This window comes from Halichoerus grypus, chromosome 5 (genome assembly GCF_964656455.1).
Source record: "Halichoerus grypus chromosome 5, mHalGry1.hap1.1, whole genome shotgun sequence".
In the NCBI taxonomy this organism is placed as follows: domain Eukaryota; kingdom Metazoa; phylum Chordata; class Mammalia; order Carnivora; family Phocidae; genus Halichoerus; species Halichoerus grypus.
In genome coordinates, this window is record NC_135716.1 from 39500288 (window position 1) to 39512459 (window position 12172).

At 44.9% G+C, this 12172-nt stretch overlaps 1 protein-coding gene across 2 annotated transcripts in view; it reads right to left on the reverse strand.

Annotated features, from left to right (window-relative positions):
* The window catches only part of PTDSS1 (phosphatidylserine synthase 1), a 62773-nt gene that overhangs the window by 27757 nt on the left and 22844 nt on the right, over window positions 1-12172 (reverse strand). For both annotated transcript variants that reach the window (XM_036096127.2, XM_036096129.2), the window contains 4 exons: window positions 11327-11371; window positions 8110-8234; window positions 4080-4238; window positions 223-374 (listed from right to left, as the gene is read on the reverse strand). In XM_036096127.2, the coding sequence (XP_035952020.1) occupies window positions 223-374; window positions 4080-4238; window positions 8110-8234; window positions 11327-11371 (481 nt within the window). The remainder of the gene's footprint in view (window positions 1-222; window positions 375-4079; window positions 4239-8109; window positions 8235-11326; window positions 11372-12172) is intronic.

Consider the following 12172-nt stretch of genomic DNA (forward strand, 5'->3'; position numbering starts at 1 on the left):
CATTAAGCATAAAAATAAAATGGATGGGAGAAAATCGTAAATGATTTGGCATTTTTCTGGATGAATGCCTCGAATTAGGTCTATAATCGCTCATGAGTTTCAATTACTAACATGCAATTAATTTCTTATCATCCAAGACCGTACTGAAGTTGCGTGCTCCTAACGTGGTGAAGGGCGCATTGTGAAACCCTGTGACTCGTGTCCAGAAAGAAGGCCACTCACTTGAAGCTGGCCCAGTGGTAGGTCCTCATCTCAAGAAAGCGGCAAACGACCATGCCCAGCCAGATGCCGCCGCCGTTGCACAGCAGGATGTCCAGGATGACCTGATCCCACCAGCACTCGGCGAAATTGGGCAGCAGGTGCATGAAGAAAAGCTGAGAAACACAAGAGACCATGGTTTTAAAAACAAAACTGCAGAACGATAGAGTTCCTTTGATGAACATATTCCGTTAGGAAGAGCTGTTGACGTGTCAGGTTTTCCTAATGTATGAACCGAATAAATAAAAACAATGTCTGTGATTAGGTTTGTGTTTTATGCTGTGGACGGTTTACAAATATTATGAATCCAAACAGTTTTTTTTTTTTTTTTTTTTTTACATAGGGCTTTAAAAAAATAATAACTGCTCCTGAAAAAATACCACTGATGAATGACCTTGGCTAAGGACAAGACAAGACAAGGATCTAGGAGGGGCGGAGGAGAAAAGTCTTCATACCCACCAACAGAGCGCTGGCATAGTCCTCAACATTAGCAGCTTGATAGTTCAAGCTGTGCATTTTAGAAATATTCCATAGATATTTAGGTAAAACAGCGAGGAAACTGCAAAAGTAGAAAGGTTAGGTTTTGATGGCATGTTTTAGGAAACCCATAGCTTAACAGAAAGCCTTTCGATAACTGATTCGCAATCGTAATCTTATTAAGTGCTAATGATGCACAAGTGGCGAGGCAAAATAAAGTCAAGTTTCTTGATCTCAAGGGCAGGAGTCAGACGTTTATCTAGAACCACAAAATAAGGTAGGCTGTGGCAAATGTTTCCATGGTGACATAAACAGAGCATGGTGGGGATAAAAGGGAGATTCATTCTGACAGATCGCAACTAGAGCACGACATACTGGACTGGGACCGTTAAGGACAGGAATGACTGTTTTCAGGAGATGGGAGATGAAGACTGAGGACATTCCAGAAAGGGGGAACAGCAGGATGAAGGGAGGGGGGAGGGGATAGAAATTTCCTATGGAAATAGCTTTGTCCAAAACAAAGAGCGGATCAGCCGTGTCCAGAGCAGCATGCCCTGCTGCGTGAAGGCCCATTGTAAGAAGGTCTGACATGACAAAGACCGTGCCTGGGAATTCTCTGGAAAGAGGCAACCTCCGAAGTCATATGATCAATACTGTGAAATGAAACTGTTCATGAAAGCATTCCAGAGAGGGAAAGCAATGCACACATCTGAGGAGTCTGTCTGCTTGGCGTGCCGGCCAGCGAGAAGATGGAGCGCAGCGGCTGGGCACGAAGGCGCGGGGGCTGCGTTCCTCTCCGAGGCGAGCCAGGCCCAGTCCCTGAAGTGTATTCCCAGGTCCCCAGCCATGGCACAGAGCACTGACTGTTGCTTTACACAGGGAAGAGGGACTCGTCAACAGAAGTCGATGACACACATTTGCTGTCATGAGACTATGCAAGGGGAGCGGGATGTGGAGGACAGGCTTCGGCCTCAAGAGCTTTCCTGGAAAGCACCAGATACTGGGGGTAAGGCGTGCTGTCCAGATGAATGCCTGGAACTCAGGGACGGGACACGGTAAAACAGTAGGAACGTGGGCTGCCCATCCAGAGCGGAGCACATCCTGGCTCACCTAACGAGGCAAGGTGCTGGGCTCTGGCCCTCTGGTCTGTCCAGACCTGAGCGGGAGACGCTGCAGAGGGCTGGATTCACTCACTCACCAGGAACTTGGGGAGCACCTGCCATTTGTGAGGCGCAGTATCCGGGACGATGTGGATACGGGCCCTGCCCTCTCGAGGCCTGACACTTGGCAGCAAAGAGACACTCTAAGCAACTAAAATGTCACGAGCGTTTCAAAGGAGAAGGGCCAGGTGCTCCATTTCCAGGTGTACAAACGTGGAGCACAACCAGCACAGGGAGCAGGGAAAGGAGGGAAGAGCCTGCAGGTGGGCTCTGGGATAGGAAAAGACACGGAATCTTTAACACGAAGAAAGCAAAGATGGCTGGAGCACAGACCACAGAATGGGAAGGGTCCCGAGCAGACGGGGGAGGTGGGCCAAGGCCAGTCAGTATCGGGCCTCGCAGGCTGGTCCAGAAGTTTGGATTTTGGATAAACACTAAAGGGTTTCAGTTGAAGAAGGTTGTAACCAGATCGAGAGGTGAAAAAGATCGCTTTGGGAAGAGACGGTGAAGGGAGGAGGTGAGTGGTTCAGCCAGGAGAGGACAGAGGTTAGATACACGTTGAGCAGTGGCGTGGAAGATTTGGATAGAGCGGCACTGCTTACGAGAGTCGAGAGGCCACCGAGGAGCAGGGAAGGAAGGCATGGGGCCATCTGTAGTATGAGGGGAGAGAAGCAGACAGGCGGAGAAAGGCCCAGAGCCTGGCGCAGGGTCCCACAGCAGCGAGGTTAGGAAGCTGCCTGGAATTCCGAGAGGAACATGGTGGGGGAGCGGGAACGTGGGCTGCACACCTGGAACCAAGCACAGCTGGAGCCCCGTCCTGGCTCACCTCATGAAGCAAGGCTCTGGTTCCCTCCTCTGTCGACGGGATATACTCAGCCTTTTCGGTCTATGGTGAGGATTTAGGATAACACATGTACAGTGTTGGGTACTGTTGTGGGTTGAATTGTGTCCCCTCAAAAGCCACATGTTGAACCCCTAACCTCCAGGTCCTCATGATGTGAACTCAATTTGGGAAGAGAGTTGCTGCAGATGTCCTTAGTAAATGAGGTCATCCCGGAATAGGGTGGGCCTCTAATCCAGTGTGACTGGCGTCCTTACAAAAAGAACGCCATGTGAATGCACACAGGGAAAACCCCACTCGAAGGCGAAGGCAGAGACTGGGGTGATGCATCTACAAGCCAAGAAATGCCAAAGATGGCCAGCAAGTCATAAGAAGCTGAGAGGCCTGCACCAGATTCTCCTTCACAGGCCTCAAAGGACACCAATCCTGCCAACACCTTGAACTCAGACTTCTAGCCTCCAGGGCTATAAGAGGCACATTAACAGAAGCTAGATGTGGCTGGCATGCTTCCCTAAGTTAGGGTCAAGACAACAGTTGGCATCAAGAAATATACTGTACACATGGCCAAATTTTGTTCCCTGGGAGTGATTAACTAAGAATAATATCATAACTGAATGATAAATGAGTAAGACCCCCAAATTTCATTTTCCTAATAGTTTTTCAAGACTATATCTCTTTCAGGAGTAGTACCTGGGTGGCTCAGTCAGTTAAACATCTGCCTTTGACTCAGGTTATGATCCCAGGGTCCTGGGATCGAGTCCCACACCAGGCTCCCTGCTCAGCCTGGAGCCTGCTTCTCCCTCTCCCTCTACCTGCCGCTCTGCCTACTTGTGCTCTCTCTCTCTTTCTGTCAAATAAAAAAATAAAATCTTAAAAAAAAAAAAAAAGACTATCTCTTTCATTCATTAAATGAGACAAACCTGACTACTGTGATATTAGAGCTATATCAGGAATCTATTTTTCAGCTACAAAATATCCTGGATGCTCTTGTAATCCCTAAACACCATAATTCTATTTATCTCAAACTGGAAACTAGCTGGTGGGAAACCTACTTACTTACTTCTAAGCAGATCTCATTATCATGTATTTGTCTCACTGGGGATTTTAACTTCATTCTTTTTGCTTCATTTCATTTGTTTCTCTTTAAGACTTATGAGACAAGAGACACGTTTTAAGTTAATAAGGAATTTGCACCCCGCCCCCCACCAAAGGCAGAAAATATTCCCAGGGGGTGGTTTAAACACAGTTTGTACCACAGAGGCTGGAGAATGGGTTAACTGCCTGTTAATGGACAGACTACCTTCCTCCTACATGTAAACTAACTGATCACAGCCCCTTCTTACCTCAGTTAGCTCCCAGGTAATACTGATTGTCCAGCAGAGACCATAACTACGGATCAACAAGGCCTTCATGGCCCAGCCCCAGAAATGTCCAAACGCAAATATATCAAAATGGCTGATAATCCTCTCCCAGGTGATAACGTGACAGTTGACAGCGTACTCCTATTCAAAATAAAAAGGGAAATAATTAATGGATACTCTCAAAATCAACTTCCTTCCAGGATCCTGACAATAAATGAAAAGAACTGATATGACCTTGACAACTAATACCTGTCCTACCCCCCCACCCCCCAAAAGCTTTAATAATTGAACATCCTTTAGGAAAAATGGACAAATATTAAAGTTTATGAATCAGAATTGCTTTGCTCTGAATTGCAGAAGTTTGATTAAAATGGGAAGCAAAGTAATTTTACAAAGGCTTATTAACCTGTCTTAAAGAAGTAGAATCACACAGCCCATGTCACCTGACTGTATGGCAACTATGGTAAAGCCAGTGATAAGAACATAAATAGAATCCCAATTAATAAAGAATAAGTACAATCCCAATAGGTTTGGAAATATCATGGTGTAGAGAAAGAATCAGAATAGAAATGTAAAATATAGTCAGTATTAAATGGTAATGAAAATACTATATATCAGAACGATGGGATGAAGCTAAGTAGAACTCAGAGGAAAACGTAAAGCCTTAAATATTTGTCAGAAAAGAGGAAAAGCTAAAGCATCCAATTTCAGAAATTAGAAGGAAATAAAATAAACCTCCCATCCCCAAATGTTACCACATGCTACATAATTTAAATATTTAAAATGACAAAGCTGGGCGCCTGGGTGGCTCAGTCGGTTAAGCGTCTGCCTTCAGCTCAGGTCCTGGGATCGAGCTTCGCATCGGGCTCCCTGCTCAGTGGGGAGCCTGCTTCTCCCTCTGCCTGTCGCTCTCCCTGCTTGTGTGCATGCTCTCTCTCTCTCAAATAAATAAAATCTTTTAAAAACAAATAAATAATAAAAATGACAAAGCTTTTAAGACTTTTGGTTTTGTTTCTAATATCTTTTTGTTTTTAATACGACATATTTTAAAGAAATTTTAAATCAACATCCTTATATTTCTGTATTTATTAAGAAAGTAATTATCGTATGACAATACAACATTTCTCGAACCTCTACATTTGACATTCTTTCTTCCCAAAATTAATCTGATAGGATTGAGTAAGATTTGGAAAACAGCCACCTATTATCAGCCAGTTGAAAGTATTCCTGTACCAATATTTTTAAATTCTAGAAATGCCTCCTAAGGGAGCAAAAGAGCAATGTGGTCCTCCTCCCTCTTCCAAAACCCACCACCATCAGATTTCTGAAGCCTTTCTCAGATCCATCTGGTACATTTCGATTTGCAAAGCTGAAAGGACATTTTAAAAAACTATTTTTTCAGAAGCGTTAGGATATGATATTACGACGTGTAAACGGGAAACGTGGAAAAAAGAGGAAAAGATTCAATAGGGAGAAGTCAAGACAAAGAACAAACTGCACTGTAGTAAGAGGAAAATTCTCATCCAGAGTCTGGAACAACATGTGCCTGTCACAGGCACCACAGACCGATGGAGAGAAATACCCCAGGCTGAAGCAGCTCCATGTCAGCTTAAGGAAGAGCCGACACGCCCCGTCAACCCAAATTCCTCGACCACCCTATCCTCTTATTTACGCTGGACACGCTGCACAGGGTGAGAAGAGAGAGCTGAGTTCTGTTTTCAGAAGGCTGCTCTTCAAGTCATCGTAGGCTGAAGATGACTTTGGGGGCCCTTCTACTCTCCGTGAGAATATTTCTGGGCTTCAACACATGCAAAGGCACTTTGAAAGTCACAAAAAGCCAAACATAACTCTTAGCATTATAATTATTAATGCACAGATTTGCCAATGATCACAACAGGAAGATCTCTGAGGTCCTGGTCGTGGGAGGAAGACGGACCCTGCAGTTTAACGCCGCTAGGGAGCCGAGTGCAGGCACAACTCTGGGCAGCAGGGGGAAGGGGCATTAAATGAGGGAATCCCAAGCCAGGGGGGCAAGGAGGGGAAGGTGTGAGCACATGAAGGGTAGGTAAAGACAAATTGCACCCACCTCCCTAACTGGTCGCAGGGCTGATCTTGGCTCCACCCTCTTCCTTGCTTGCCCAGCACTTAACCAAATACCAAGTCCTATTCACTGGGCTCGGTCAGTTTATTTTGTGATATAATCCCCTTTGCTCAAAAACCCAAGAAAATGGTGGAGGAAAATATCATATACCTGGAATACCTTTCTCCCAATCTCTGTTTCATAAGGCTCCTGTGAGTGTTAAAGCACTGTCATTACTATAACTATGTACTTACGGCATAGTCCAAAGGAAAAGGATAGGTCCTGAAATCAGACGGATCTCACCAGCTTTGTGCTTTGAATGAGATATTTATCCATTTTAAATTTCCGTTTCCTCCTTGATAAAATGGGGGATATTACTGCCTAGCATGCACGTGTGAGGCTTACATAGAATATATGTAAGTGCTGGTAGAACAGACAACCCACAGTTGTAACCGCCACCACCCTCACCATACCCATCACTATCAGTATCATCGTCAGTAGAAGCTCCAAGTCAGGACGCCACTCTGTTCCTTAAAGTAAGAAACCCCTGGACAGACTTTTCTTCCTGAGACTTTTAAATAATTTTTGGCACTCTTATTTCTGCCTTTAGCATGTCCTTTATAAAGTTAAAGATAAAATGTTGAAACACCATTCAAGAAGGGTCTGCCCAATCTCAACTCCAGCAGAACGATCACTTCTTGGACCTTTCATTAAGTCCCTTTGTATTGTTTCTTTTCTTTTTTTTTTTTTTTTTAAGATTTATTTATTTTGAGAGAGAGACAGAGAGAGAGAGAACACAAGCAGGGGGAGGGTCAGAGAGAGAGAGAGAGAAGACTTCCCACCGAGCAGGGAGCCCAATGCCCGGCTTGATCCCAGGACCCTGGGATCATGACCTGAGCTGAAGGCAGACGCTCAACCGACTGAGCCACCCAGGCGCCCCTTTGTATTGTTTCTTAAACAAGGCCCTGCCTATGGCCCAGATGCCTGTTCTCCTTTTCTCAGCATTACTAGGTTTTCCTTCAGTCTGTACCAAATGTTAGGTATTAAAAAAAAAAAAAAAAATTAAAAAGGAAAGAAATAGCATTAGAGTATAAAATAGTCTCTTCGCTAAAAATGAAGTTCAGAGAAGCTTTACCCAAGAATAAAATTATTTTTGTGGGTTACGAAAAATAATGAACGAAATGGCCTGATCGGCCCCTTCATGGCGAAGGATCATGGCTTTGGGGCCAGAGTGGGGAGCAGAGCGTTGAGGGCCACACTGCTAGAGCAGCGGCCACCGCCATCACTGAGGACCTGCCGTGTGCAAGGTGCCAGGCTAGGCCTCGGAGATAAGGTTACTTTGTTTAGTTCACAATAAAACTCCCCAAATAAGTACTATTATTTCACTTTACAAAGAAAGGAAGAGGCTAGCCAACAAGTACATTGCCCAAGGTCTTACAGTTAACAAGTGACAGAGGCAGAATTCACACCTAAGGCTGTCTGACAATAACAGTCACCCTCTTCCCACCAACCCCCTTTGCTCCAAGAGGGGATATCATTTCCCTGGACCCTATCACTCAGGGAAACCACACACCTCACCTTCCCAGAGACCCGGCTTTTACATTATCTACACAGGAAATATGCAGAAGTAACAATTTAGAACTTCACTTTAGGGCGCCTGGGTGGCTCAGTTGGTTAGGCGACTGCCTTCGGCTCAGGTCATGATCCCAGGGTCCTGGGATTGAGCCCCACATCGGGCTCCCTGCTCGGTGGGAAGCCTGCTTCTCTCTCTGCCTCTGCCTGCCACTCCCCCTGCTTGTGGTCTCTCTCTCTCGTCAAATAAATAAATAAAATCTTTAAAAAAAAAAAAAGAACTTCACTTTAGTGAAGTCGACTATCTCTTATACCCAAGAGTCTACCGATTTCTCTGCGAGACCACGGACAAGTACATACCATGATGTCTGCTTCCCTTGTGGCGTATCGAAGATTTGGATCCAGCCAGTACATCAGGGATTTAACCTGATCGAAGTTCAGGAAGAGGAGGAATACCAGGAAAAGGAAGTAGAGCACACTGAGTCCTGAGGGAAACAAAACATCCCCACGTTTAGGAGAGATCCAGGGGTCAGACGCACAACACACGTGAGACTCAAGTCAGACATGGATATTGCAGTGTAGTGTGTCGAGATCCCCGTTACAGTCTGGCATTTCCTTTGATGAGCGAGTCTGATACACTGTCCCAATTCACACTGAGAGGGTTGGTAATACTCTCTGAGAAAATGATGCTCGAGTTGAGTCTTGAAGGACCCGCCAACATTCAGGTAGAGAAAAGGCATCCAGGTAAGCCCGTGACATCAGAAGCAGAAAGAGGAAGGGAGCACGGTAGCCCTGAGGTGAAAGGGCTTGGGGGCCATGGCAAAGATCTCAGATTTTACCATAAGTCAAACAAGGAGCACGTGACAGGTTTTAAGTGGGGGAATAAGATGATCTGGGTAATGCTTTACAAAGTGGGCTCCGGCTGCTGTGTGGAGAGTGGAGGGAGGTGGGCAAGCCGGGTATGGACAGCCCAGTCAGGGGGCAACATCAGCAGAGACAGGTGTGAAGGGCCGAGAGGTGGCCCAGGCCTACACATCCACACCTTGTCAGCCCTTGTGGGCATTACGTTCCTGTTGCATCATAGCAGAATCAGTATCCTAATAATCACTCCACGTCGTTTAAAAATAAAGTTAATCGTCTGCTTTTAAAACAGCAAAAGCCTTTTGGAAAGATTTGGAAACCAGCCACCAGCAGCTCTATCACTTCTCTTTCTCTCGGACCTGCTAGAATTAAAACATCTGTGTAGGACACTTAGACACTGTCATACAAATGACCTTGAATCACAGCACTCCGTGCGAACTTGGCTCCGCGCTAATCTCCCACGAGCTGCTCCAGAGGAGACAGCGTCCATGGCTGGACTGAAATCCCCTGAACATCTACAGCGCCAAGCCTTCCAAAAGCGCCTCTCCCTGTCCTCAGGGAGCTCAGGGGACTTGAGCACAGCATGGCTGACCTGGTTGTGCACCCCAGGGCCCCAAGGGCACACACGTTAGTATAAGGACCTCCGCACATTTATTACCAGCCGCTTTTATAAATTTTCATCTCAAATGCCCCACACTACACTTTTTTATTATAATCTTTTCAAAATAATTATTTTAAGACAGAAAGAAACCATCTCTGTGGATCAGGGCTTCTTAAACTGGAATTCATGGTTGAGCTTCAAAGTCCATGAAGCCCCAGATGTAAAATGCACAAATGTGTGTGTGTGTGCACATGCGTGCACACTGAGAAAGGATTAGTTCTCATCAGATTATCAAAGGGCTCCATGATCCCAAAAAGAGCTCAGGTAAGATTATAATTATCATTACCTATAATGGATCATTTGAAATAGGAAAAACTCAAATGTAGCCAACCAGCTGAAAATAAATCATAATTTCAAGCAGCAACATTAAGTCCATGAGATATAAGTATGATGCAACCAGGACAATCTACTTAAAAATGGAAATGAATCACGTCACTTCTGCGAAAAATCCTCCCAGGACTTCCCACTGTCCTTCCTGTCTGCGCTCCTTACTGGCCCACATGCCCAGTGGGGCTCTGTCCCTGCCCAACTCTGGCCTCTCTCTTACTACTCCCCTAGGACCTGCTCTGCTCCACCACAAATGGCCTGCAACACACCACGCTCTTTCTGGCTGGAGACCATTTTAGTAGCCTTTCCCTTTGCCTGGCTTCCAGTGACCCCAATCCTTGCCAGATCCTACTTTGCACAAGCACATTTCTGTGAAGCATTCTTCCTTGCTCATGCATGTGAAAGCAGTCACTTGGTCACCATCAGGCCGCATGGTTTTAATTAATTTCTGAACACTTGGCGGCATGTGATACTTTTTGATTATTGATTTGGTTAGTAGTTTGTTTGCGATAGCTGTCCTCCCTCCCAGGGGGAGCCTCCTGTCTGTCTGGCCCTCCCCTGCAGCCTCAGGGCACAGACCTCCACACAGGGGCGCTCAGTGAACACCTGCTAAAGGAAGGACGTCATTCCATTCAAAGGGATTCACCTGTGATCTCTGAAGGTTGAAAGAAAAACAGGCGACCTTAAGCAAAATATCCATTTTTAGGGTTCTTTTCATAACATTACATTTTCTGAACCTAAAATAACTTACTTGATGTCTTTTTTAGGCAGGACAAAGCCAAGAGCCGACATTTGAAAGATGTGTTTTAAGTCCATTCAGGGGATTTGAGTATTTGTGGACTCGAAATCAAGTAACAACAAGACATCCAATATTTATAGAGATGCTTATCACTGACCCTTATTTCAAATCAGGGCTCTCTGTCTAAAGACTTCGCCCTTTCCAGGATCTTTCCCATTCACAACACTCAGGAGACTGCCGAGTTTTCGGGCCCTTCTGGACGCTGACAAGACAGTGCCCACAGCACCCGTGAAGGGCAACATCAAGATGCATCAAGAAAAACAAGCACATCCCCTTATGTCAGACCCCATGTACATTAAGAGACAACAGCAGGGGGCGAGTGGAGTTGGAACAGTTCACCTGTATGAGAATCTGAAGTTATCACCAATATGTTTGTTTTGTGTCAAAGAATTTTCATAAAAGTTTATATTAGGAATAACATAATTATTTTATTATCTTATTATATTTTATTTTTAATTATTTCCTTTTATTTATTATTTAATTTTTTATTATAAATTATTTTATTACTATGTTTACTGCTGAAGGAAGGATGTCACTCCATTCAAAGGGATTCACCTGTGATCTCTAAAGGTTGAAAAAAAACAGGCGACCTTGCGCAAAATATCCATTTTTAGGGTCCTTTCATAACATTACATTTTATGCCACACTGACCTGCAACACACTGTGCTCCTTCTGGCTGGAGACCATTTTAGTAGCCTTTCCCTTTGCCTGGCTTCCAGTGACCCCAATCCTTGCCAGATCCTACTTTGCGCAAGCACATTTCCGTGAAGCATTCTTTCACGGAAGTGAAGTATGGAATTGGGCATGGAATTGTACCCAATTCCAAAAAGTAAAAGGCTATTAAGTTTTACTGTAAAACGGCTATACTGATATACAGAAAATGGATTTTAAGTAAAATATGTTTCTAAATCTACTAATGGGTAACTCACCAAAAACCATTCTCCATAAGGCCGGATGAGGTCGAGTAAATGGGCCTGCGGAGGGAAAACATAAGGTTAGAACAAACGGGTTTCAAACAAAAACTAAAAGCAAAGTGCTGACCGCTATAGCAATTTTAAAAAAAAAAGCTCTCTACTGTCAAAATTTTTTTCTACATAAATATTTTGAGGTCAAGTCTAGGTTAAAATATTTTATTCGCATTGTAGCAACTGTCACCACAACCGTAACAGGTACCAGTTTCCACAACAGACGTTTGTTTTCAAAGCTTTGTCTTTAGAACTCAGACCCTAATTTCCCAGGGAAACAATGTTACAACAGTGAGCGGTTACCAGGCCAGCCAGCCTGAAAGAGTTCTTCAAACATACCGACGTTTAACAAGTGAAATCTCCCAGCCCAGCTACAGAGAGTGTGAGTGTGTGTGTGTGTGTGTGTGTGTGTGCGCGCGCGCACGCGAGTGAGAGAGAACGCGAGAAGAGTTCTTCAAACATACTGAAGTTAAACAAGTGAAATCTCCCAGCCCAGCTACGGAGAGTGTGAGTGTGTGTGTGTGTGTGTGTGTGTGTGTGCGCGCGCGCACGCGAGTGAGGGAGAGAACGCGAGAAGAGTTCTTCAAACATACTGAAGTTAAACAAGTGAAATCTCCCAGCCCAGCTACGGAGAGTGTGAGTGTGTGTGTGTGTGTGCACGTGCAAGTGAGAGAGAGAACGCGAGAAGAGTTCTTCAAACATACTGAGGTTTAACAAGTGAAATCTCCTAGCCCAGCTACGGAGAGTGTGAGTGTGTGTGTGTGTGTGCACGTGCAAGTGAGAGAGAGAACGCAAGAAGAGTTCTTCAAA